General features: G+C 38.9%; 3 protein-coding genes across 7 annotated transcripts; 1 reads left to right on the top strand and 2 right to left on the bottom strand.

Moving 5' to 3' along the window:
• Window positions 1-75: 75 nt before the first annotated feature.
• Window positions 76-12,794, top strand: cog3 (component of oligomeric golgi complex 3). The gene is made up of 23 exons (XM_039818436.1): window positions 76-276; window positions 550-696; window positions 797-858; window positions 1,646-1,811; window positions 2,406-2,480; window positions 2,935-3,027; window positions 3,303-3,428; window positions 3,545-3,625; window positions 3,715-3,758; window positions 4,132-4,258; window positions 4,840-4,931; window positions 5,287-5,426; window positions 5,933-6,093; window positions 7,520-7,628; window positions 7,722-7,840; window positions 8,382-8,471; window positions 9,122-9,242; window positions 9,530-9,618; window positions 9,753-9,887; window positions 10,396-10,471; window positions 10,599-10,726; window positions 11,422-11,520; window positions 11,662-12,794. Exons 1-23 carry the CDS (start codon window positions 109-111, stop codon window positions 11,689-11,691), a joined length of 2,478 nt encoding a protein of 825 aa, XP_039674370.1. The 5' UTR covers window positions 76-108; the 3' UTR covers window positions 11,692-12,794.
• A 114-nt stretch (window positions 12,795-12,908) lies between these two features.
• Window positions 12,909-18,390, bottom strand: LOC120570209 (glutamate-rich protein 6B-like). Of its 5 annotated transcripts, XM_039818439.1 has the most exons (12): window positions 18,239-18,390; window positions 17,754-17,884; window positions 17,584-17,651; window positions 16,969-17,106; window positions 16,579-16,716; window positions 14,455-14,567; window positions 14,347-14,354; window positions 14,099-14,241; window positions 13,935-14,014; window positions 13,687-13,845; window positions 13,260-13,488; window positions 12,909-13,129 (listed from the first exon to the last, which is right to left on the bottom strand). In XM_039818439.1, exons 1-12 carry the CDS (start codon window positions 18,277-18,279, stop codon window positions 12,917-12,919), a joined length of 1,461 nt encoding a protein of 486 aa, XP_039674373.1. In that variant the 5' UTR covers window positions 18,280-18,390; the 3' UTR covers window positions 12,909-12,916. The 5 variants fall into 5 exon arrangements, with proteins under 5 accessions (XP_039674373.1, XP_039674372.1, XP_039674371.1 ...); XM_039818438.1 differs by having other exon boundaries at window positions 13,687-13,830; window positions 13,923-14,014; window positions 14,099-14,354; XM_039818437.1 differs by having other exon boundaries at window positions 14,099-14,354.
• Window positions 18,391-21,401: 3,011 nt separating this feature from the next.
• LOC120570212 (glutamate-rich protein 6-like) lies at window positions 21,402-27,164 on the bottom strand. Its single transcript, XM_039818442.1, has 13 exons — window positions 26,903-27,164; window positions 26,744-26,795; window positions 25,580-25,701; window positions 25,392-25,468; window positions 24,307-24,417; window positions 24,035-24,151; window positions 23,705-23,865; window positions 23,388-23,446; window positions 23,117-23,262; window positions 22,932-22,996; window positions 22,664-22,819; window positions 21,844-22,072; window positions 21,402-21,649 (listed from the first exon to the last, which is right to left on the bottom strand). The coding sequence occupies exons 1-13, from the start codon at window positions 27,162-27,164 to the stop codon at window positions 21,416-21,418; spliced, it is 1,791 nt and encodes a 596-aa protein (XP_039674376.1). The 3' UTR covers window positions 21,402-21,415.
• Window positions 27,165-27,882: the final 718 nt, after the last annotated feature.

Raw genomic sequence — 27,882 nt, 5'->3', positions numbered from 1 at the left:
TCACTGTAGCAGCTATATCTGTCATCTCACCAAGCCCCGCCCACGCTCCCGGAACAGGAAGTGCCTGCGCGTTGGTTGCTGCTGACGTTGGTGCTGTATAAAGTGACGATGGCGTCCACAGATCAGTCGCTCCTGGACATAACAGATAAAGAAACCCGGGAGAAACTGTCGTTATGGGATCGTCGCACCGATGCCATGGCTCCCCTCACGGAGAAACAAATGGACGCTGTCCTGGAGATCCGAGCCGCAACTGAAACGCTCTCTATCCCGTCAGAGGTGAGATGTGACTCCGGAGCCAGCTAGCTTGCTAACAGGGTTGCTAACTTACTTTCTTAACACGTCAGTGAGGTTAACTTTAACTCTGAAGCTGCCTTTGTATGCACTTAGCTCAAATTTCTCCTGCCGTGTAAACATGATATTGAAGTTCCTATAAATGTTAGCTTGTTGGCTATCTAGCGGGTTTGCACTCCGCCACGTCAAGCTGTCCAGCTAGCTTTATACGAAGGCTTGTGGGTGTGTTGAACCAGAGAGCCCTGCTTTGTTTTGCAGTTGCCCATTGAGGACTTGTGCAGTCTTTCGTCGCGGTCCTTGCAGTCCCCCTTCACAGCGACTGTGCCGGCGTCAACGGAGGACGTCCTACTCAAGGGTTTCCAGATGCTTGATATGGAGAATGACAGGATAGAAACTGCACAACAGGTGACTGTCTTTGCCAGCAGTAAGCTTTGCTGTAGCCAGTCAGACATGTTATATCACAATGAGATGCATGATTTTAATACAGTGCAAATTTGTGTTGCAGTTTTTTGCCTGGTTTGCCAAGTTAGAGGCCAACATGGACCAGGATGAGAGCGCAAAATACAGGTGCATACATGCTAAGTGCTGTTAAGTGCTTTACACTACACTGTGCTAAGTGTATTAGCTTGTTTGGAGGAGGGTAAGCTTAGAGTAAAGTTTTTCAATAATAGCAATGTACTTTGTTTGTCCCCTTAGGGAAATTCATGTTTTCATTGTGTTGTTGTCTTTCCTTATTTACACACACATGTACGTGCATCAAATGTGGAGAGATGTCAGAATGATGGGTCGCTGTACCTCTCCAGCAACCAGTCCACACTTCCTACCTGGTCTGTCCAGGACTTGAACTAGCTACCCTCCTGTTCCAAAGCAAAGTCCCTACAGACTGAGCTGCTGCTGCCACCCGCAAATCAGTGTTGTTTATTTACAGTATATAGCAATGTTTCATGACTAGTACACTCAACATGCTTTACATTGAAATGCTTGTTTATCACTCACCCCACATCAGTCATAAAACTAGCCTGGTTTCAGACCTCTGAATCGCTGCTGATATTTCAGATTTGTTCTGCGATTCAAATGGATTAAGTTGAAGGAAACAGCAATTCAGTCTGATTATCAGCCTACCTAGACATAACTCACAGACAAACAGTAACTAATCATAAGCCAACAAAGAAGTTTGAAGTTTGCTTTTAAAGTGGCCACAGTTGTGACGGTTGAAAGTTTCAACCCATAAAGGACAGTGCATCAACTTTTCTGCTAAAACATTGTCAAACTGCTGTGCAAACCAGTAGGTAGCTTCACTGCATCATCTTGTCTTTGGGTAAGCATGCAGATAATCTGTCTGCTTTCCCTATAGGAAAACCAGAGATGATCTAAACTGCTACCAGGAGCAATGCGATGCTATCCTGAAAGATGTCAGTGCTGCCCTGGAGCACTTGAACTCCCTTCAGAAACAGTATCTGTTTGTGTCCAATAAGACTGGAACCCTACACGAGGCCTGTGAACAGCTCCTAAAAGAGCAGGTAAGCTGCATGCTGTTCAATCCATCTATTAACCTAAGCCACATATTAATCCAAGCCACATAATAGACTTGATCAATAGAATATGTTTAAATTGTAAAGTCACCTAATTATTTTTTTTTATAGTCCAGGACAAGCTGAGTATTTAGTATTTGCAACCATGAACATCACTCCCAAACATAGAAACTACGGAATTAGCTTTCTGTATGGTGTAACCTCCCGTGTTGTTCTGAATTGTAATTGTAAAACAATTTTAAAATTGTAGGAGTCCCTGGAGATGACTGGAAATACTGTGCAGTATCTAGTTCAGAACAGTGTGACATAGATAAAAGATTGTCTGAATATAATATTGCTAGCAAGCATTCTGCAGGTCCAAAAAATCTGTGTTCTGCTCATTCTTTCCCTGGAATATTTAATATTGTAGCACTGCAGTTTTCATTCTTTTTTTTTTTTTATTTCTTTTTTTTTTTTTCATGCAGATAGAAGCTTATGTTAACAAATATACGTAGATTGGACCATTCGGGGAACTTTAACTGAACTGAAATTAAACTGTCATGTCATATCGTGTCAACTGTGGCTTGTTTTCTTTTTTTGCAGTCAGAGCTTGTTGACCTGGCAGAGAGCATACAACAGAAGCTGTCATATTTTAACGAGTTAGAAAACATAAACACGGTAGGCTGTTTTTTTTTTTTTGTTTGGTCTTCATTTTGAAACGTTTGGTAAATGCACTGCATAAAATGCATTTTAAATGATGTGTGTGTGTTAATTTCTGATTTAGATATTAACCTAATCATCATTATTAAAGATCAGCAGTTATGTCCCAGATTAAGAAAACCTATTCTGAAGAACTTGGATGTCAGCTACATTTCCTACATAACTATTTCTAAAAGGTTTCATAAATGTACTCATCAAATTTAGTTTCATCTCCGAAACCTTTCAAACATCAAAGGAAAATCTGTAAGACTGGTTTTATAGATTTTACCTTTTGGCTTGGTTTCAGTAAGAAGTAAAAACAACACATTTCTGTCAGTGGTAACTGCCAAATGAAATTGAGTATAAAGCTGGAAGATTATAATTGTTGTTGATTGGAATTACTTTGAAACTAGCTTTTTCTTTCCCTTTGCAGAAACTGAACTCTTCAACCTTGTCTGTAAATAGTGAAGGCTTTATACCAATGCTGTCAAAATTGGATGACTGCATTGAATATGTTTCCTCCCATGTAAGTAGCTCGCATTCTCAACATCTCAATTCTGTATTTGCAAATCTCATTTTACTTCCAGCGATAGAATAAATAAACACTAGATCATGTTTTTGAGCAGTACAGTAAATATATTTAAATGCCTTCGGTGTAGTAAATGCATATTTATACTACTGGAAAATTTAACAAAGACCCTGACAACCTACTGTTGACTTGTTATGATTTATGCATTGCAATAGATGATATGTGATCACAATAAAAGCTGTCTAACACCTGCTTATCTCTACTGATTACAGCCCAATTTCAAGGACTATCCAGTTTATTTGGCCAAGTTTAAACAATGTCTTTCTAAAGCTATGCACTTCATGAAGGTCCACATTGTAAACACTATGCAGCATCTCACAGGCCAGTTAACAAAAAGGGTAAGGGAAAGCCACATTTCCTTCTCCTACACAGTCAACAATGGTGTATAGAGGCATTCATATTGCGTGTGCCTAGTCCAATATCAATACTTGATTTAAATCTTTTGTCTCCCCAGGATCCAATGGGCTTGACCAATGCAGACAATGCCTTTACACTTTATTATGTTAAATATAGAGCAGCTGCACCTAAAGTTAGAGTGAGTATTATGTTTTTTATTGCTCACTGAAATTATGCATATCTTTTTCTGTAAAAATATTTTTTCATTGATGTGTTTTCTCCTTTCAGTCACTGATTGAACAGATAGAACAGCGAGCAGAGAAGATTCCAGAGTGAGTATCAGCGTTTCTCCAGAATAAAGTAGCAGCATTCCTTATGTATGTATGTATGTATGTATGTGTGTATGTATGTATGTGTGTATATATGTGTGTGTGTGTGTGTGTGTGTGTGTGTGTGTGTGTGTGTGTGTGTGTGTGTGTGTGTGTGTGTGTGTGTGTGTGTGTGTGTGTGTGTGTGTGTGTGTGTGTGTGTGTGTGTGTGTGTGTGTGTGTGTGTGTGTGTGTGTGTGTGTGTGTGTGTGTGTGTGTGTGTGTGTGTGTGTGTGTGTGTGTGTGTGTGTGTGTGTGTGTGTGTGTGTGTGTGTGTGTGTGGGGTATATGTTCTTGTGCTAAATTAACTTATCCCTTCCTATATTGATGTGAGCAGATACTGTCAGCTCCTAGATGAAATTCATCAGTGCTACCTTGACCAGAGAGAGCTGCTCCTCAGCCCTAGCATTACATCCACCATTACTGACCTGACCAACCAAAACAGCAAAGACCACTGCGCATTGGTAAGGCATGACTTGTTCAAAGCAGAACTGCCCTTTAGGTGACATTTGAGCTGGCAAAGAATGCACAGTATGGTCCCTCTGGATTGTTTGTCTGCGCTGTGCACATGATAAATGAGATTGTGCACAGCAGGCATCCAAAGCATACTTTTTGTTTTCTTCACAAGTGAATTACTGTGCAGAGTGTTGTTTCCCATTCCTCTACTGTTAAAGAAAATGTAACTCACCTAAAGGTTGGCACCAAAATATTTTTATTCTAAGTTGATACTTCAGAGATAATTTTGGCACCCTGAAAGACTGTGTTTTGACGCTGTTGTGGCATTTAAAAACACTCCACTAATTGGCTTGATGGGGATGCTATAATTAAAGGTCAGAATTTCATACAACAAACGTCATAACAGCCGGCCCACCTGTCCGAGATTTTTATTTTAATGAAAATTGAAAGGTTATGCATCTTAATGATTGCTGTAATGGGTGCATGCATCATTTATGTGGGAGGAGGGTGTTTTTGCTTGTTTGAAGTGGAGCCCAGGCAAAGTATTGGTAGACTCTGCAGCTGGTGATCATTGTGTGTATTTGTACAGGTTCGCAGTGGCTGTGCTTTTATGGTTCACGTCTGCCAGGATGAACACCAACTCTACAAAGAGTTCTTCTCTAAACCTACACCTAAACTAGAGTGAGTAGCGCCCGCCTCATTGGGAACATGATCAATGAGCACACAGAGAGCCATCGACTTGTAGCACACATGCAGGCAGAATGTGTTTAAGGCGTGACACTTCAAAATGCATGATTGCCATTTCAGGTTTTGCTTGATGTGTGAAGCGCTCGAAATACCAATTTATACAGCATTGGTAGATAATTGTATTACCATTTAAGAACAACACATTTTTAACAGTTTGCATAATTCTTTTTAGTCATTACTTTATTCCTTAACTTGAAAGGAAAAAAGTCAAAGCTGGAATTTAACAAAGTATAATTTTAGACTTCTCTCAGTTGTACAAAGCAATTAAATGGTGTTTAATCTCTGACAGCGAGCTGCTGGAGAACTTATGCTTGTCCCTGTATGATGTCCTCCGGCCTCTAATCATCCACATCATCCACCTGGAAACCCTGTCTGAGCTCTGCAGTATCCTCAAGAACGAGATGCTGGAAGACCATGTTCATAACAATGGTAGCTTTTGTTCTCCTCAAAGTTTCTCACTAGGGTGTGAAATGTTAAGCTACTCGGATACAGCTTTGCTGGAGTTTGGAGACTCATTATATTACCATCTTGTTACCTTGGACAGAGCCAAGCTAGTTGTTTCCTCCCGTTTCCAGTCTCTGTGCTAAGCTAAGTAAGCCTGCGGTAGCTACTAGCGTTAGTTACGTGTTTACCTTGCAGACGTGAGAGTGGTATCGATTTTGTCATCTAACTCTTGGCAAGAAAGCAAATAGGCATATATTCAAAATGTCAAACATTTTCAAAATGTTATCACAACTCAGAGGTTTTGTGAAGTTAACAGTCCAGTTAGTGGATTGTTATTTGAGAACACAAACTCCAGTGAAAGTATACAGGGGATGTGCATTTTTTTTTTCTTTTTTTCTTTAATTAAATTCTGTGTTTGGCTAGAAAGCCAAGTTTGTTGTAATTTTGATAGAGGTTCAACTGTAGATTGACCTCTGGCCTCTTCTGTGTAGCTACTCAGTTGGGGGCCTTTGATGCATTAGTGAAGCAAATGCTGGAGGATGTCCAGGAGAGGCTGGTCTACAGGACTCACATCTACATCAACACTGATATCACAGGTTACAACCCAGCTCCAGGGGATCTGGCCTATCCTGAGAAACTGGAGATGATGGAGGTAAGTCTTGCGTGCTGAAAGTTTTTTATTTTATTTTTTTTAATCCTCCTTGGCTACTAGCAACTGCGTGGGGGAGGGGTGGGGGTGAAGTGCGATCACGGAAGGCTTGTACCATGTGGCTGCACTGACAGAATTGTTGTCATTACTTAGAATTCCTCATGGGGAGACAGAAACTACGCACTATAGCTTTAATGTATCGATTTGTTTTTTTGATTAATCATTTTGTCTTTTGAAATGTCCATCAACAGTTCCCAGAGCCCAAGATAATGGTCTTCCAAATGCTTGTTATGTCTGACATAACATGCAGAACTGTCTTAATGTGTTAAATTGAACTGTACGTAAATTGTAAGGTCTTCTGGCTTGTGAATGTCTGCACATGTAGTTACATATGCCTTTTGAGTCTTGACTAATGTTTTAAAGCTCTTAAATGTGTTTCATGAACACTACTTTCTCATTGTCAAATTGCGCTGACTGTGCAGGCATATGTTCTGATGTTTCTGACTTTGTGTCATAGCTAACATAATGTAATGGTAAGCTTTGAAAAACATGTAGACTAAAGCAAAGTAGAAAAAAGTGACCTGTATCTCTTTCTACCTACAGGTCCTTGAAAAGCACAATCCATTATAATTAATGGCCTTGGAAGGGCTTTGGTCTTGTGGATATCTGCACGTTATTAAACCCATTTTGTGCTTTAACATATATTTAACAACTCTTAAAATGTGCTGCATTAGGGCTGCACAATTAGTCACAATTGTATGAAAATCTCAATATGGACTAGTGTAATATCCAAATTGCAATGGGGCGCAACATTTGTTAAAGTCAAAATTTGTCAAACAATTCTAAATGAAGTATTGTGGTGCTGCAGTGACGTCCCGACCTACAAATCGTATCCAACAAACTAAAGAAAAAAATCTTTGTTTGCTACAGATCCTTGCAAAACTAATTTTAGTGATTTTGTTTTTTAGTTTTATTTTTAGTAATTTTCAATGAAAATTAGATTAATGATAGAAAAGTAATCATTCCCTCCCTATTGTGAATCATATTGCTATCGCAAAATCAGTCAAAATAATCACAATTAAGATATCTTCATCATAACTTGCAGCATAATAATAATAATAATAATAATAATAATAATAATACAACAACATTTGATTTGGCCGACGCCTGTCTAGATACACAAGGACATCTTGCATGTTTAAGAGGGCATAAAAGAAGAAAATACAATAGAATACATTTAGCTGCTTCCACACAATTTACTCGGTCTGATGCCCTTGACGTTTCTTTGTGTATCTGGCTTTCTGTCTAAAGACTTATTTTGCAAGTTGAATATTATTTTCTGTTAATTTTGCCTTTTTTAAAAACCTTTGTTGAAACAAATGGAAAAAGAAGAATCTAACACTTTTTATATTCTAACTCTTGTCAATAGAGAATTGCTCAAAGTTTGAAGGAAGAGCAGATGAAGCAGATGTCACAAGAGTCCGTGTTTTCTGACGTTCAGCTTGAGGATCCTGATGGTAGAAGAAACAGTAATGCTGGTCCGTGTTTCCAGATTGAGATTTTTATTTTTTTTACAACTTTGGTGTTATTGTTGCCTGATGGCTCTTCCTCCTTTTGTACATTTAATATAGGCAATGTAGAAGCATCACGCCAGCAGACATCGATCTCTCCTGCTGATTTGCATGGCATGTGGTACCCTACTGTCAGACGTACGCTGGTTTGTCTGTCAAAGCTCTACAGATGTATAGATGTAAGTCTTCACTTTTTGTCTCAAATTTTTAGTCTCCTATCCTTAAAGGTCCCATGACATGCTGCTTTTTGGATGCTTTTATATAGGCCTTAGTGGTCCCCTAATACTGTATCTGAAATCTCTTTCCCAAAATTCAGCCTTGGTGCAGAATTACAGCCACTAGAGCCAGTCCCACAATGAGCTTTCCTTGGTATGTGCTATTTCTGCCACTTTGCAAGTCTTTCTTTCTTTCTTTCTTTCTTTTTTTTTTTTTTTTTTTTTAATCTCTGGGTGGGCAATGCAGAGAAAGGGGCGGTAACCTTGCTCCTTATGACCTCATAAGGAGCAAGATTCCAGGGCTCAGTTTACACCTATTGCCATTTCTAGCCACTGGGGGGACATAGGCAGGCGAGGGGAACTCATATTAATGTTAAAAAACCTCAAAGTGAAATTGTCATGCCATGGGACCTTTTTTAAATATGGCAGGATGTGTGCTATATAGTTTTCCCACTTTGGCATTTCTTATTTCTGTGTTTCTTACTGTGACTTGGTCTTTTTCCAGAGAGCAGTCTTCCAGGGTTTATCTCAAGAAGCCTTATCTGCCTGCATCCAGTCTCTGCTTAAAGCTTCAGATATCATCCTTAAAAACAAGGTTGGCACACATGGTTAAGAGTATAGTATGGTTTTGTATAATTACTGAACCTTTCAGATTTTTATTCTAATAGACTAAAAATTAAGAAAAAGAAATTAAGCTTTGAAAGAGTAAATAAGGTTAGTTTCCTCATAGATAAAATTATGATATTCAAATTCCTTCCAGCTACAGGAACCTAACTAAAGTAGCTCAGATGTAATTTAAAGTTTTATTGTAATCAATGCTTTATTATGCTCAGCAGACCGTCCTTTATTTATAGGCTTCTGTCACCTTCAAATTTGCTGTCTATCTGTGCTAACTGGCCAGTTTCAACCCATCCCTTAAAATTAAAGCAGCAGCACTTAAAATTAAAGTAGCAGCATCAATCTCAGAGAATGTGTTCCCACCCCATGTTGATGGGGTGGGAATTTCCAATTTCCAATGTTTTAGTTGCTAGCTGAGCAATAAATAGCTTCAGCTGCCCTTTTTTTTATCACAGTTCTATGTCCCTTTCCAACTATGGTTAATCAGCAGTCATCAGTTAGACATATCCCCTTATCATCTCCAAGCTTGTGCTTTTTATGTTCTCTGTAGCTTGGATAGTCCACAGATGCCCTTTTGTTTTGGCAGCCTGCAGTGTGGATTTAACAGTGTGCTATCACTTTCTGTAGACACAAATAGATGGGCAACTTTTCCTGATCAAGCACCTGCTGATAGTGCGTGAACAGATTGCCCCATTTCACACCGATTTTACCATCAAGGAAATCTCAGTGGACCTGAAGAAAACACGAGGTAAGATAATTAAAGGTGGTAGGAACATTGATGTTCAGCTCCATAAAGCCAGTCATTACATTCTCATGCTCATTAAGCAACTTGTGCCTATCACATGCACCGGTGGCAACAATTAATGTGGAAATTACAGTGTAATCCAACACAATAATGTACATTAACTGATGGCTCACAGGGCAGATTGCTCCTCCTGTCACACTCATCTCAGTCAAGGCCATATTAAACTGGTAGCACTAGAGGGCACTCTAATTCTACACAGCCCAGATTTAATCTCTCTGCTTTGTGTGAAGATGCTGCCTTCAAAATCCTGAACCCTAAGGCTGTTCCCAAATTCTTCCGATTGAACAGTCACAACGCAATACTTGAATTCCTGTTGGAGGTAGTGTTTCTATTTTTTTATTTTTTTTAACCTATTTTATTAAACCTACCACACACTTAATGTACTTTGATAGAACCCTGCCTTAGGGAAGCGCCTCTTGATAGTACTAAACCCTTCGTCTCTGTGGCCCCCAGGGAACACCAGAGATAAAGGAGCACTACATTGACTCTAAGAAGGATGTGGACCGAAACCTGAAGTTCAGCTGTGAGCAGTTCATCCAGCAGCAGACTCAGATCTTTGTGGGGAACCTTGAGGAGTTTCTCACCAAGGTAACCGTCAGAGCAGTTAGAAGGCAGACTTTGCCTCAGGCAGCGACGCCTCATCCTGACCTTCATTTTTTTCAGCTTTCACTTTTAAAAACCTTTTTTTTAAAAAACTGGGGTGGGTGGGTGGTGTGTGTGGTGTGTTGTGTGTGTGTGTGTGTGTGTGTGTGTGTGTGTGTGTGTGTGTGTGTGTGTGTGTGTGTGTGTGTGTGTGTGTGTGTGTGTGTGTGTGTGTGTGTGTGTGTGTGTGTGTGTGTGTGTGTGTGTGTGTGTGTGTGTGTGTGTGTGTGTGTGTGTGTGTGTGTGTGTGTGTGTGTGTGTGTGTGTGTGTGTGTGTGTGTGTGTGTGTGTGTGTGATAGTAATCTATTAAATAACTACTCTTTATCAAATTCGAGACTCAGTAAAATTAGCATGACCGATTCTTGTACTTGTTTACACGGCTTATAGTAACACCAGTGCCATTTAAGATTTTTCCAGATTGTAATGGTTTGTTTTGACTGTCACACCACTCAGGTTGCAGCTCTTAAAACTATGGCTATCGAAGGTGGTCCCACGTACAGTCTGTCTCAGCAACCTTGGGCACAGCCAGGTAAGATTTGTCTCAGAACTGCCACTGGCATCACACTGTAATTCATCAAAACTTGTATAGCAAATGCTAGAGGGCATGGCAATGATTTTTTTCCTGCTTTTCCTCCGTATTTTTTTTATCTTTTCAGCAAAGATCAACGATATAGTGATGGCTACCTACCGGGTGATGAAGAGCAAGCTGCCAAGCACGTTACAGAGCATGTCCTTGTACTTAGCCAATAGAGACACGGAGTTCATCCTTTTCAAGCCTGTCCGGGTGGGTGGCAGAAACGCTATAGCATGTGCTGCATTTGTCCGTTTTTTTTTTTGCAAGTCCTTAAGGCGCAAATAATTGTTTCATACAGTATTTACAAAATAGGAGTACCATACACTTGCAAATTTTCTGAAAGGGGGTAAATTAGAAGTTATTCACATGTATCACTGAGGTGTGTGTGTGTGTGTGTGTGTGTGTGTGTGTGTGTGTGTGTGTGTGTGTGTGTGTGTGTGTGTGTGTGTGTGTGTGTGTGTGTGTGTGTGTGTGTGTGTGTGTGTGTGTGTGTGTGTGTGTCTCTTATTGTGCAGACATAACCATGTAAACAAACCTCACAGCATCAGAAGTCATTAATGACTTACATTTATTCATTAGCAAGGCTTAGTCACTGTAGTAAAATCAATTTGAGAGCGATAAAGATAACAAAATCCTGTTTGAATTTAGTCTTGGGCTGACCTTTTTGTTTAAATTTGGCTTTGAGATTGTGCCTTTAGCTATAAATTACAGTGTGATTGAACTCTAATAGAGAAATCTTTGCACTGCCTGTGTACTGGTTATCAAGGTGCCAGGTGAAGCTGAATGAGAGGGAAACAAAATTCTGCGGTTGACATGGAAACAAGATGGTGAGGGGACCTGGGCTAGATGGAAATGTAGTATTAATTTCCCTCCAGCACTCAGTAATAGGATGGCTTTTCCCACAGAATAACATCCAGCAGGTATTCCAAAGACTGCATGCCTTGCTTCAGGAGGAATACAGCGGAGAAGACCTTCAAATCATTGCATGTCCATCGATGGAGCAGGTTAGTACGGTTGTGTTAGCACAGCCCAAGGGCACATGACATAGTTTTAATAATACCGCTGCAACATCTAAAACTGCTGAGAGCAACTTTAGTGGAGAAAAGTTAGATAACGAATGGGAGCTTTTTACGTTTCTCTTTCAGATTAACCTACTGCTGTCTGTGAATAAGTAATGTCCAAGTTTGGTCTGGCAGTGCTGGTGAAACCCTCTCTGGATAGCAATGGGATGTTGCAACTCCAACCGTGACCAGGAGCTGTGAGGATTCCAGGTGACCAGAGAAGCTGCACCTGAGCTCCAAGCTTGACTGGGAGCTCTGAACTGACGGCGAAAAAAAAGCCAAAGCCAAAGATTCTTGAGTCAAGTATATTGAGGTTCAAGTATTCATCTTGAAGTCCATAACAAACTGGGAAGTGGAGGGTATTATTTGGGGTATTGAGTTAATTTTGTTTGACTTACATTGAAGGTGGTGGTGTTGTGGTAAGGGTTGCTTTCATGTAGGAGAAATTTTTGATAAGGGTGGATTTGTGGTCACAGTTGCATCTCTCTCTTAACACCAAATTGTTTTGAATGAAAAACAATTTGAACACTATGTGAGGATGAGCGGGGTGGTGAATTGTATTAGGAGTCTTCATACAAGGACACTTTGGGTGTGCAAATAGAGGCACCAAAGCGTCGTTCATCAATCAGGTAGCTAATGGCCAGTAAGGGGGCTCGCATTCAGATGCCTAGTTTCTCTCTATGGGTTTGGAAGGATAGTAAGAGGAAAAATGCTGCAAAATATTTTATTCCTCTATTTTAAAATGTAACAGCCTTTGTAAAATTTAGGTTGAACTCAATGATGGCCTGATGTGCTATAGGATGCTCAGGTCGGGCAGGGTTTCCCCTCTGATCATAGCAAAATCCAGTCAGCTGTTCTTTACTTGTCGGATGTTTCTTCCACGTTCCCTCTTGTGAATGTTTCTGTTATTCTGTTGCAAATATGTAAACAAAATACAATGATATCTTATGTTTTATATATATTTTTCTTTTATACATAGGTTGATTACAACTAATATGCTTTTACTCTGGCAAAAATAATGGACCTTAGCAGTTTTGCACTGTATGATTTATGGGTATGTTTCCTAGTGGTCTTCGCAGAGTTAACAACAGTAACAGGACACTGGCAATGTGATATTTGCTTTGGTGTGTGTCCCATGTAAAATGATGTGTACAGTCATACTATTTATGAACATTCTGATTTAAAAAAAAAAAAATAAATAAAATAAAAAAAAAGTTGATCTTTGGTTTTATTGCTAGGAAGTACTTCGTCATTGAATTCAAATTCTCTGCACACTACAGTACGAGTCACTTTACACAAATGAGATTCTTCAAACTGCCATTCAAGGACATCATCGGCTTTAGGGGGTCTTCTTGGCAGACTGTTGCTGTTTCGTTGGCAGCTGCTGTCTTTCCATCTGTGAGATGAGGCTTTGCTGGGGCTTGACCTTCTTTTGAAAGGTGATGAGGGACTGGATGTTCTGGAGCAGGACATTGATCTCTGCACTCTTCTGCTGCAGATACCTCTGAAGCATGTCAGGCCCCGGCAGCATTAGACCTTTGCCTTGATTCGGCTGTGACAACAAGGAATTCTAAATTAATGCAGAATCAATGATTTGGCCTAAAATTGGGTCTCCTTTTCTCATCCCTTGTATTTCTACTATTGCTACAAATGAATATTAAATTAATACCACAATAACTTACTTTCAATTTTGTCCCTACATTAAGCCGTACACTGCGTTCGCTGGAGGTGAAAGTGATGCAGATGTCCTCTTGGGATTGGATGCGGATGTTGAGGTTAGGGCTCATTGTCAGGCCAAGGGGCTGGTACGGCGGAGCATGAACATGATCCTTATCGTCCAGCCATCCCCAATGTTTCTTCAAATCTCCTGTGTCACTGCAGTAGGTGCCTCCCCATGGAGTCAGATTCACCCTAATAAAGAGAAGCAGCTTGTGAACAATAAGACCCTCGGGGGTCTTAGTTTCTACCAAGACAGTCATATCTGTATGCTTCTACAGAGCTGGTGATAATGAAATCGATTTCATTTAGAACAAAATATGCTGATTTTTATTTCAGTTATACTGAATATATGAAATAAGATCTTAGGAATGATTAAATAACCAATCATACCAAATGCTGCCATTGTTGTGATAACAGGTAGCCTCTCCTCTGGTGGTGAAAACTGCCTGAATGCAAGGCTGCAGATGTTTGTCCTCCAGGACCAGCACACAACACCAGTCAGCAGACTGTGAAGCGGACAGAAGAATAGCCAGCCTTCCTGACGGATAGCTTTTAAATATGATTAAGGTGAAAAATCAAACAAAGTCTTTATGATATCATGTCAGTAAATTGTCAGTTTGATTCACCTTAAAGGATACCACACCTGCCCAGTTCCATCTGGGAAAATCACAATAAATGTTTGACCATTATTGTAGTGTTTGACAAGTGGTGTCGTCCTCTGTTGAACCAAACAGATGTATTAATGTTGGCTTCTATACTCTCAGCTGTAGTCATGATAGGGTGTTTTAACCGATGACAATACCTTCTGTCTAGCATTTAGTCCATTGAAAGAAAAAGTGTTTTCAATATCCACAATTTCTATTTCAGGGAATGAAACTTCCTTCATGGCAGTTGAAGCATCTTCAGTGAGTTCATTATGTAGAGTGACGGACACTAGTTTGTGTGCTGTAATATAGGTAAAGGTGGCATGGATGAACAATAGGAAGTGTGTGTGTGAGAGAGTGTGACCTGCTTTAGGGGTCTGATAGAAGCTCCTTTCAAATTCCAAACCTTTGAACCTGCAGTGTAAAATGTAGCATCCGAGATTCAATGGCATATCAATTTAATTTGAAAACCATTTAATGGTGGAAGCCAAAAATGGACAAGGGTGATCCTGACCTTTCATCTTTCTGCATCGCTGGGTCCCAATCAGTCACGGTTTCTTTACTGATAACCGCTGCACCCTTCAGCAAAATCTGTGATATCTTCCATGCCTTCTCACAGCAGAAAAACTGGCACAAAGAGAGAAAGTTAGAGAAAAAAGACTAGTGTAAATGTAAAAATGCTATAAAGTGCTAACATCATATTTATTATTATTATTACTCATCTCCTATAGTAGCAAATCATAGCCTAATTGTAAAATGGGACTTAATAGGAAGTATGTCATTCTTAAGTGATTCTTGAAAAATAATTGATTTTTAAAAAGAGTTTTCAAATTCAGAAAAATTCAAGTAAAAAAATATTCAATATTCGTTGCTCAAGAAGTCAAATTCGGATGTAAATTAAGTCCATAATCAGGTTGCTTAAATTGACATTTCGACACTAAAATTCAATATAAAATCTGATCAACCAGGAATACTTTTTCCTCATGTATTTTAGGCAGGTCAGATGTTCGGATCACAGAGTATGGCTGAAAGAACATCTCATCCATCCAGGCATGATTGCTTATTCTGTAACATGAACCACTGATTGGACGTCTGCATTTGTAAACTCTAAAAACTACTTAGAGACTAAGAGTCTACAGCCATGCTAGCGGATCTGAGGCTATACTTAGGCACAGCTGTGTTTTAAGCTAAATGCTAACATCCACATGCTAAAATGCTCACAATGACAACGCTAACATAGTCACGTTCAGCAGGTATGAGCATGTTAGCATGCCAACATTTCATAATTAGCACAAAGCACAACATAGAGCTGAGGCTGATGGCAATGTCATAAACCAAAAATATTGGACACATTTCAATTTTGACCTGCTGGTACACATTCTCACTCCCATCGTGTAAAATACGGAGGCTTGGTCAGGTGCCTTTGGCATTGTTATTGACGCTAAAAGTCTCCTTTAAAGCGTAACGCGCGAGACACGAACCCCGGTCTCCTGGATGAAAGTCCTGTGGATTTTTGAGCTTTCATACTACTCGCTACCGTTGTCGCTCTTAATGCTATGTACGCTTGTGGTTGACCAACATTGCTAAACATAATTCAAGCCACCTAAATTCAGATTGTTGTTAAATGCCACGAAGTTAGTGTAATTTCAATTTCCACATTAAAGATGCAGTAGGTAAGTCTTATAAAACTAACTTTCTGTCATATTTGCTGAAACTGACCCTATGTTCCAGTAGAACTACATGAATTATGTAAAAAAAAAAAAAAAAAAAGACAGCTCCTCTGGCACCTCCTACAGCCTGTAGTGCCATTGGCAAAATTCCACCGCTCCCGGTCGATTTTCTCCAATCAGGGCCACAGGGGTGGTCTATCTGCCTGTCAATCACTGCGAGGGGGGAGCGTTCTCCCCTCCCCCCTCCCCGGGCACGAGCTGCAGAAAAGTTTTCCAAAACTCCGTGAATAATGGAGTGGCTTTTCAGAGGTGGCGTGGCTGCAGGATTTTAAAGATCTGAAGAACGATGCAGACGTATCCACATTTCCTCTCAACAGGTAACATAATTACCATGAATGATTTATCTTTCACTTGGTTATTAGTAGTCAAAAGTCCACAAAGTTACGTTGGTGAGGATTATAGTAACGTTAGCACAGTGGTCGGTCTGATATGATGCTGAAATGGCTAACGGTAGCCTGCTAGTTAGCATCGTTTTACTGTTGGTGAGTAAAGTTAACGTTGTGTTAGTGTTTAGTTATTGAACATGTTGTCTGACATGCCGGCAGTTCTGTCAAACTCCGTTGTGTGGGAGGGGCTTAGGAGACGGTTTGGGCTGCAGCAGAAAGGGGGGAGGGACTGAGAAGTCGATGTTCAAATTTGTTGGCAAAGTCCTGGCTCTTCACAATCTTACCTACTGCAGCTTTAAGTATTCAGAAGGATTAAATGTCAGTTATGTGATTCAATTCATCATGGCTATTATTTGCTTCCATATTAATCTTAAATCCAAGCTGCACACTTGACACTGAATGTAACTTTTCATTCAGCAAAATGAGCAAAATCACAGTTTTTTTTTCCAGTTCCGTCAGTTTTTATTTAACATGAGCATGTCACCATATCAACAGTAGTATTAGCTGCAAACCCACTCTCACCTCTTTTGTGTCAACACTGTTTGCTATCTGATCGCTGGTCACTGGGGGTTTCTTCAGCTGCTGGCAGTGCAAACAGCAAATGTTCAACACAGTCTGCAGCGACTCCTCTGATGGGTCTGATCCACTTGAGGATGTGATCTGAAAATGTAAAGGAAAAAAGAAATCCTACTTTCTTTCTTAAAAATCACGAATACATAGTATCCAAATATTCCAGTTAATGAGCTATTCAAAAAGTGTGTTACAGTCTGGCATGTTTTGCAACAAGCTGCAGCATTGACAGTCAAGTTTTGACACGAGACAAACGCAGACTAATTGCATGTTCCATAAATGAATTCATATTTATACGAGAAGAGGAAGAGGAGCAGTTTAAAAATGGCATTTTCTTCATACCTTGTCCAGATTAGTTAGAGACTCCTCAGTTTCTCCTTGGCAGGCTGCAGGAGTTTGGGGACTTTCCTTGCTGAGCGAATCCAACAATTCATTATCTGGGGATATCTCCAGTTCAGACTTCATGTTTTTAGAAACGCTCTAAGGAGAAAAAACAAAGACACTTCATAATTTATTAACTTCTTTGAGGTCTTTAACTTGTGCTTCATGAATAAATCAAAACCATGTCTCTGGATACCATGTCATATCATCTCTCACAAGATAAAACTTACACTGTGACAAGGATAGAGAAGGCTATGAAAACTTCAGTATTTCTTTGGCAATAGTAAAATTATCTCTAAAACATACAAAAAATACTTTATCTATGATAATTGCATATTCACCCCATCTCTAAGGTCTCTCTACAAAGTATGTTTCAAATGTTATTTTAATGACAAAGATGGTCAAGGTCAGATAAACTTCTCCTACTCTTGAGTGTCCTCGCAAAGCTTTTACTTTGTCAGGGACATCATCACTAAAGTTGAGAGAGAAGGGGACTTTACAAGCAAGAATACCTCATTGCAAGTTTGTCGTTGTGAACCGTCTTCTGGGTATTTACTACATCTACAACACACTGACCTGCTCAGATAGTAACCCCAGATTATTGTGAGGAGCTGTTGATGTTTCTTGCTTTGGGTATTTATAGTCTGTAAATGCAAATGCAAAAAAAAAAATATATATATATATATATAGAATGATCTCAGATATTGCCAGCCATTTACCAACCAAGGTCAGAGATTCATAATTACCATGAAATTTGAAGAAAGTACCTTGACTGCACTCTTCCTCATGTCTCCAGTCAGTTTGTGTACCAACGCTGATTCTGGTGACAACTCTCCCATCAAATGCATGGATTGTCAGATATTCAGGTGAGCTTAAACTGGAACCAGTTCTTTATTATCAGATTAATTAAGACAAAATATGTACAGAGGGTGGATGCAATAGCTCAAGCACCTGCACAATATAATACAACTGCCCTGCAATAAGTACTAGCTACTGTATGGGAAGCAAGATGTTTTTTAAATTGACTCAAATAGATGCTGATTCAACTTCATGTTTGAAGAAGGCCTACAGTGGACACGTGCAGCTTTTCTGTTTTCATCATCCTTTAAAAGGTAAGACAATATCACATAAAATCAAGATTTCTGTCTTGGATCTCCATTGACTGCACTGCTTAGTATCTACTGGTTAAGATGCTGTTACTAAAGTAAATTTGTGGCATTATTTTTCAAACCTCTGTTTGTTTACAAGTCCAGGATTTGTAGTCAAAGCCATCTCAGTTGATTTGCCTGGCGAATGTTTCAAGTGTGTCAGTCTTCTCCTTGGTATCCTTGACTCATTGTGAAACAGCGGTGTGCAGAGAAACCACAAATGAATGAATTAATAAACAAAACATTTTGAATCAGATACAGAATGTTTTGCTCCTATTGTACCATAGCAACCACAGAAAAATAAGAAACTGTTTCTATGGCAGCATAATTAACAGAAATAGGAGAATAAGCGAGATAACTGAACTCATGTTCTTTGTTGTTTGATCACTTTTCTTCTATGGTTTTCACACCTGCCATTACCTTCAGTTGTTGAAGATAAGATTAGGACCCTTTTAATGATCCCCAGAGGGAAAATTGTGCAGCAGCACAAGGACAGAAATTAGTACAGATAAATAGTGAATAGTAAAATAAAATAATTACAAGTAATAATCAAATAAAAATTGGAATATAAATGAAAATAAGAACTATAGCCTATGGGAGCAATTCAACTCGTAATTACAAAGCAAGCAATACACATACAGTACCCACGACCAGTGTACTTAAACTTAAACTAATAGTGCGCATTGTTTGTGTTGATTGAAATGACATAGTGGTGTAATAAATATTTGGTTATAACATTACATCGCTTATCAGTAAGTGTTTTTTGTTTTTTAATGTTAGCAATGTTTCAGTTTACTTTTTTATTATACTGGGTAGTGATGTGCCTATACCTTTTCTTCATTTTCCTTTAAAATGTCTAAATTATCATACAGACATTGCAAACTTTGTGCTTAGTCAATACTGTATGTAATTATGCTCATGCTAAAGCAAATGTAAATCTGACTGTTGGAAAAAGAGAAAGCAAGAGAAAAAGGATGAGAACTGTTTTTGATATCTCTGAGGTGTGTTTTTACCATCTGCAATACATGTAAAAATCTAAAGTGTAAAGCCCACTTTAGACAAAAGAATCACGAATCAGCCACATACCCACATCCAAGTGCTGTATGAGCTCAATAATTAAGTCTGGTAATGACACTAATTCAAACCCTTCCAGTGGACCATATAAAGTAATGGACATAAATAATTACAGTAGTCTGCAAATGACTAATAGACTAGTTATAATAGATTAAATGAATGTTACCATAAGCTACAATTAAACTAAAAATGCATCGGAATGAAGATCTGACTGATCTTTCTAAACCTAGATCTGCTTGTTTTCATTGTACATTCACTGTGCCTTTTGACACATATTACTATGTTGATTGAAAAGCCTATGTGATGCTTACACCATGATGTATTCTGTTTTGATAAGGGATGATACTAACATTGTTTGTTAATCACAAGAATCTTGGGATTATTACTTTCTGTCTCTTCTTCTCAAATGCCTACTAAATAACGACATAAAAGCCCCCAACCTTTGGTAGAGAAAAAGGATATAAATTCATTAAAAAATTATTATTTTAATTAAAAGTTGTGCCTGCAATGTGATATGAAGTTGCAATAGATGGAAAGAATAGCACCCCTTCAAATCTGTATATCCAGACTGATCTCATGAAGTGGCGTATGTATGACATGCCAATTCGTATGTCATTATTGGCATGTTATCAAGACGCATCCTCGCTTTTTAGCGTGTTTATCAGCGCCGTTTGGCCTCCATTGACTTACATTACCTTGCGATTGCGTGCAAATTTACGCCGTAGCGAGTAGAAAGGGCGAAAATCCGCGCAGGGAGGTTGGTTCGGGGTGGTGGATGGGTAAAACACAGGACTTTCACCCAGGAGACCGGGGCTCGTGTCCCACGTGTCATGTTTCCTTTGTTTCCCGCGTGTCACGTTTCCTAAACTCAAGCGTCGCTTTCTTCTTTTCCTAAACCCAACCGGTAATTCTTTTCCTAAACCCAACCTGCGTGTCACACTTCCTAAACTCAACCATTGGTTTCTCGCGATAACACGCCAAGTGCCGTGTATGTTTTCGTCCGCTGTATACAGCATAGACATACACGCAGAATAGCTCTAAATGCGTACAGATAACACACCACGTGGCTTAAGAGAGTGGGCGTGTATGTTTTCGCAAAGTCATCATGTCATGTTGGTATATTGGTAAGATTTGCACCACAAAGCATTGTTCACTAATGTATGCAATTTAGCATTTGCAAATACATTATGTTGTGTTTACATCATGAATAGATTTAAAAACAGTATACAGACTCAGAAAATCCAATCAAAAAACAATCTTGATCCCATGCCTTTTTACTCAAGGAACCCAAAGGAAGCCTATCTTTTTAGTAATGCAGTATGAAGATCGCATTAGATTTGGTATTGGAGACACATCTGACTGAATGGTTATTTATGTTGCAATACAGTAACATTACATGCATGTTGGCAGATGGACAGTTATTAATACTACTGTTTGGTGTTTGTCAGTAGCTGGATTTCATATAAATGTCAAGGAACCACTAGTTAGGTATGATGAGAAAAGTGGTGTTTCATCTGGGAAAATGCATGTGATGATTTTGGGAGATGAGAAGGGGGATTAGATTGATGATGTAGAAAGGGATAAGGGGGTCAGTGTTAAAATCTGTGTGTTCAGAATCATCAGTTTTATTGGACAAGTAAGTGTGAACAAATACAGGGAATTTGACTCCGGCTTTTTGTTGCTTTCAAAGTACATACAGAGAAATACACGGCTAAAAACAAGGACAACAAAGTTCTATTCAACTATGTTGATGGTTTAGTGTCTGTAGCTGCTGGCCTTTTTTGTGCTCTTACAAAGTACAAAGAATGTATGTGCAACTTTTGCGACAAGTCAGGTCGTGGAAATATTACTTTGGTTTCTTGAAATGTTGAAGCTCATCACTCAATTATGTGGTGTAGCTATTATTTATTAAGCATTGAATCTTACATACCAGAATTAATTTGTTCCCCGTCTTCTTTTAAATACTGCATTTAAGGTAGAAACACGCACAAACTGGGCTTCTTCCCTGAGAGTTTTTATTTTCTCCAAACCAAGTTACCCAATCTTCCATAAATCGTTTTCTATAAAACTCAAGCTTTACATGCTGATTGTAACCATGAATGACTATAAGCACCAGATACTAAAGATGTTTTAAATAATATAAGGCTATAAATTGTAACACAGCCATACATGATATCAGCTTTTGCCTAGTCTGTATTTATCTCTTTATTTACATTGGCCTTTATCGTTTCGGGTGACTTCTCCTTTTGCGTCTGGGCAATGAAACGGTAATGTGGCTTAATGTTGCTCAGGCTTGAAGAGTGGTGGGACATGCAGGTCTGCATCTGGCCAAGCAGAGAGTAAATCTCTGAGCTCTTCTTTTTGGTATAGCTCTGCAGAGTGTCTTGCCCCGGCTTGTCATGGCTCTCTGGATAAATGAGCTGTTTTAAAAAAACAAAACAAGTTGTCCCTTTTTAGAATATCTTTTGTGCATGTATTGTAACTCATTAATTACTGTTATTTTCTGCAGGCAGTTTGGCATGGAGGCTCCCATATTTTTCATGTGTAAGACAAACGCATACACTAAATCACTGTATATTACATATTCATTTAAAGTGCATTTATCATTACCTACCTCAAGCTTTGACCCCACATTGAAGTGCACGCTGTTCTGCTGACATGAAAAGGTAATGTACATGCGTTGTTTTGAGTGTATGCGCACACTGATGTGTTGGCCCAGGGTAAAGGTTAGCGGCTTGAAGGGAAGATTACGTACATGCGGGGCACGATACAACCAATTCCAGCGCCTCCTCAAAGCTCCTGTCTCACTGAAGCAGATACCTCCAACATGGGTCAGATTCAACCTTCAGACACACCACAGAGATTAGCAAAATACACATCCTGACCTGTAGTATGAGGACAGCAGATTCATCAAAAAAGTATCTCTGGTGAAAAAGTAATTTAGGAAAACTAAGAGGTCTTAATCATTTTGGTGTCCAAGATACAAAGCACCTCTAAATATTATTAATTAACATGTTATATCTTGTTTGATTAATCCGTACAAAAAAAAGAATCTAAAATGGGGAGTTATGTATCAGCTTTGTCTGAGATCAGTAACTTCCTGTAATCTCTATTTGTAATCTGGAAACTGCTCCCAGTCAAGAAATAGTCTGGCACATAATACAAACAAGATATAACAGTTAAGGTGCTTGTAGGCAAGATTTGCTACCTTCAGACACAGCTTGGCTAGCTGTTTCCCCTTGTTTCCAAGCTAAGCTAAACTAACTAGCTGCTGGCTGTGGCTTCATATTACTGTGCAAATATGAGAGTGGTATTGATCTTCTCATCAAACAAAAAGCATATCCCAAAATGTGAAGCTATTCCTTTAAGGCCTTACTTTAGTAAGAACTTAGGTTAAATGATTATGATATCAGTTATTATGGTGTAACAATTACCACATCCTTCCATTGGGATGATAGCATATGGCGTCGCCTTTATTTGTGAAAATGCCTTTGATGCTGGGTGCTTCGTCCTTGTCCTCCAAGATAATGTAAGTGAAGTCAGCATCTTCTGCAGATGATATTATAATGGCTGCTTTCCCAGAAGGATAACTTTGTCTATTAAGGATCATTAACACTGCAAACCTTTTATCAAAGGGAACAAATGTGTACCCACTCATTAAGTACTTTGATCTTCCACTTTGTGCACTTCTTAAAAGGATACAAAACATTCCCTGTTCCATCTGGAAACAAGATGAGAAAACTTTTCCCACTTTTGTAGAACTTGAGCTGTGACGCAAAATAGTTATTTATTACATTTCTGGTAAATACATTGATGAATAAACCTTTTGGTTTAAGAGAGGCTACGGTAACAGCAATGTCATTATGAAAGCATACGTTCAAACATACCTTTGGCTCACCATGTGTCTCTTTGTGTAGTTCAAACAAGTCAGTAATCTTGTTCATATTTATCTGAAGAATGTGAGGCCCATTATTGACACAGGGAATCTTTTTTGACAGCCTGTGGCAGGTGTTATGTTTGGCATCTATATGGCCTGAGCAGAAAAAGGAGAATATCCATTTATTGATTTAAAAAAAAATGAGAAGCATGAAAGACTGCACACTTCATATCTTCGTCATTTGTACTAATTTGTCTAGACGCCCCGGGTTGCATACTTACTCATGTCTATATTCAAGTTGTCTTTTTTAGGTTTTCTCTGGAGTTGAAAAAGTCTCAACCTACATTAGAAATTGAAATAATTGTTCGCAGAAGTGGGAAAAATTTACAATACAATGACAAAACCTGAAGGGCATGATAATGAAATTCAGATGTAGCCTCATATTTCATGCTACTGTAAACACAAAGAGAGATAGAGCTCTTTTTTGCCATGCAATATAGTACAATCACAATATGCAATACGGTACAGTTCTTGGCTGCCTTCCACTTAATGCTACCAACATGAATGCGTAAGGGAACAGTGCATGCATGTTACTCACCTCTCCTTCGCCCGCTCTTTAGCAGCTGTCCTCTCCTCCTCACTCATGACAGGGACATGCGGGTTCACATCAATCTTCCTGTCTGACTCCTCCTCTGCCAATTTCTCTCTCTCTCCAATTATAAGCTCTCTCATTTGTTTAGCTAGCTCACAACAAAAGAGCTAAATAAAAGAAAATGTACAGCAATACACATTTTTTTCTTTTGTACTTGTAGTGCTTCTCCACTATGAACCTTTTCCCAACTCAAATGAAGACAGTTTTGTCAAGGTTAGCTGAACAGTAATTATTTTGAATTAATGTATTTGTTGCAGGTAAACAAGCTACACTCACCCTCTCAAAGTCTGTTTCATTTTCCAACAGTTCACTTTGTATAAAGGGCTGACAGAGCTGCTGGCAATAGTCACACTGAGCATGAAGCACATCCTGTTTAGATTCAACCTCTGGAACCTACAGTGCAGCAAAAAACAGACTCACAATCACCTCTTGCCTCTGATATTATAGCCTCCACTCACAGCTATTACTGTGGAAAAATGAAAAAGGCCATCACTGTCATTTCCAGGCACTATGTGCAACACAGAGAAACAGATCTAAGTTAACAGTACCTTTTCAACATAAGAAGTTTGTTTTGGCTCTGGCTTGTATGCTATGAGACGAGGCGAACCCACACAAGATATATCATGCTCCGTCTTTGGAATCTTTTCATTCTCTGGCTCCTGATGTGAATACAAAAAACCAAGACTTGTACAGATGAATGTAAGCTACATACCTATACAGTATGTATAAAATATCCTTGCACATTTGCCTTAGAGGTCTTTACAATCTGTATGTTGAACATAATGCCTTTGTAGACAAATTTGTGATTTTGGCGGTCGTGGTAGAAATACTCCGATCTTAAAAACGGGTGTAATTACATTTACTTTTGTTACAGTAACAAAGTCGTTTTTTGTGTACTTTGACCAGGGCTGCTAACTTTTCAATATAGGAGTAAGATAATAAAACTACTACTACTACAGTCTATAGAAATGGAAGTTATTGTTGGTTTGTAGAGTGGTGTTGTTCCACTAGCGTCTACAGTAACATTTAATACTATTAATTTTGTAGCTGAAAGGTATATCATCAGTTAAATGAATGAAGAATTGTAACAGTACCAAAACTAAAAGTACTCCTTATGCAGAATAGCCCATTTCAGAATTATATACATCTTTGGATTGTGATTATTGATACATTAATTTATAAGCATCACTTTACTGTTGCAGTTGGTAATGGTGATTCACTTTAGCTAACTATCTAGGTAATTGTATATAGCCTACTGATAGGTGATATGTCATTTATTTCTTGATTTCGTATTAATAATTCAAATCTGCAAAGTAACTAGTAAACTAAAGCTATTAAATAAATGTAGAGGAATACTGTAAAACGACAATATTTGCATCTGAAATGTAGTGGAGTAGAAATATAAAGTAGCCTAATATACAATTGAATTACTCAAGTGAAGTACCTCAAAATTGCACTTAAATACAGTACTTGAGTAAATGTTAATAAATAAATTTCAGTGAAATTGTACCTCTTATGATGTTTCATGTGAGCGAAATGTACTTATTTTCTACCACCACATTTTGCATTGTATAAACAAAATTGACTTTACTTGACCATGCATAAAACACACGTTTTGCCATGAGCAGGTTACCTCAGAAGAATCAGCGACAGTGTCCATGCTCACCACCTCTGCCTGCAACAACTGGGGATCTTCAATTTCCTTTTGAACTGCACAAGAGAAAAATAATTGGGAACTTGACAGATGTCTAAGGCATGAGAGGCAGGATGGGGCAGAAATGCAGGAGACCCCTTTGCACCCAAACTGATGACATGGCTTACCTTGACAGCTGAAAGAGAGACTCTGCTCCACCCATTCCCAATCTGTCTGGCACTGAGCGCTCACCAAAGTAATCAATCTTCCATCCAACGCAAGCACCTCCATGAACTCTGGTGAGACCGGACTGCACAGAAGAACAGAGACAGGAGACAAAGAATTACAGCAATGCTTTAACCAGAACGACTCAATTCATCTTAGAGCTACAGTGATAGATTTTTGTCCTCATCGGGGCAGAGGAACCCCTCAACAAGCTACAAAAAGATACATCTGACATATTATCATTTTATAAAGTTGTTTTGGCAGTCACCTCTTTACACATTCTGCAGACATGGAGCAACATCAGCAAGTAATGTTTCTGGTCACCTGACAAATTTAAGTCCAATACTAACTCTCCTTTCCGCTCTGTTTTGCTCTTCGTCAACTCTTAAGAAAATAGCTTGGTGTTTAGCTAATATTTGTTGACTTTCTTCACCAGCTAGTTAGTCATTTGCTGTTGGCTAGGTAGTATACAGTGGTTTTATCAGAGCTTTTTGGTGAAAACAACTCCTGCTGAGCTAAAAGTAGCTAACTAGGTAAGAGAGGCAAAGAGGGATATCACTCACCCAATGCATGCTGGGATAAAAATTACAGAGTTTTTTGTTCTCCTCAAGCCAATGTCATAACCCAATTTAAGACTAGTGTTTTGAGACTGAATAACATTCACATCTTAGACCACCTTTATCCATTGGAGGGGGTGATTTACAGCTGTAATACACCCAACCATCCATGTATTCAAAAGCAACTGCATTCACTTCGACAATGCCACTGCAGTAATGGTGGCTTTAGGGAGCACTATATACATAATTCAGATAGCAGTGGCAGTGCTTTATTTATTTATTTTTTGACTGAAAAGCTTTTTACTTTGCCCAGCAAAATGTCATATGACCATCAAAGAACAGCGTAGACCAAAGGTCAAGCATCACAAACTGGTTTCTGATCAATTTTACAGCATATCAAATCAAAAAGTAACCAAAATACTGCAGGATATTAAATGTAACAATAAAGGTCAATTATATGGTTACTAAAAAAGACACGGTAAATGCTTAAGGGAATGTTATATTAATGTTATTGTCATGTTTATAGGACTTTCCATCATTGGCACACTATAAATAAAAAAATATCCTTACGGCTTCTTTTTTATAGGCGATGTACTGAAGCATCTCAGTTCTCTGCAATTACCTATATGGGAGAAAAAAGTTGCAAAAGTGTAGAGTACATACAGTAGATAGCCTGGCTAGGAACAGTTGTCACACAGTACTTTTTCACATCCAACTCAACCAACTCACTTTTCTTAATCGCTTGTTCTTGTAGAACAATGCCAGCACGTAGCTTCCCAAGGTCATTTGCCGCTAGCGGAGTGTTTAAACGAGAGCTGGAGTAGTTGTCAGTTATGATGTTGGCAATGGGATCTTTCTGGTCGTCACATGTCTCATGCTCCTCCAGGCTCTTCAGGTTGTCATAAAGCTGTAGAGGGGAGATGTCACCTTCTTTAGGACTCTCAGGAGATGCAGAGGAAGAATCTCTCTGGTAGGATGGAGACTGACTCATGTTTTAAAAAACGTGATATGTCATCTGAAGCAATATCTCTAGAGGACACTCTGTATCTGAATATTGCACAGTTCCATTTGTATCATTTTTGTTATTGTTCAAGTGCAGTTGCCTGGCAGTAGTTTTGCATCTAACTCATGTACTTCCAAAATGTCATGTAGTTGCAGAAGACAATTTTCCTGTTCCCATTACATTCACTAATGATGACTTCTAAGTTTAGTGATAGAGACTCTGTGGCTTCAAGCAAAAAAAGAAATGTCTTTGCTTTCGCTCCATTTAGATTTTCTGTGAAAGTTTTATGTCACACAAGTTAGCGGCCAACATTTTAGAGCGAGAGTGGAAAACAACTGCAACATAATATCCCTACTGAAGCCTATAAAATGATCTCACTCTGTGATAACAGACAATACTCTTCAACGCCATCCTTTTTATTGAGGATGATGCGTCAAATAATTACAGTCACTGCTGACAGATCGATGACTAACTCTGACAACAATACCTTAGTCTATAAAACACTGATTTCCCTCTGCTGTGTTCGAACATTTATAGCAGGCGCTGCAACAAAGTAGTAGTATAGCAGTCCTTTGTGTTGAACATACAGCCTATTTTGTAGGTATTACAGAGACTCATTTCATACAGAGTCTGTGTGTGCACATCTAAAGGTAAGCTGGAACAATTCAGTGTATCATATTGTATCAGTGCTGTTTATTTATTGTTA

This window comes from Perca fluviatilis, chromosome 12 (assembly GCF_010015445.1).
Source record: "Perca fluviatilis chromosome 12, GENO_Pfluv_1.0, whole genome shotgun sequence".
Classification (NCBI taxonomy): Eukaryota; Metazoa; Chordata; class Actinopteri; order Perciformes; family Percidae; genus Perca; species Perca fluviatilis.
This window is presented reverse-complemented; position numbering and strand designations above follow the sequence as displayed.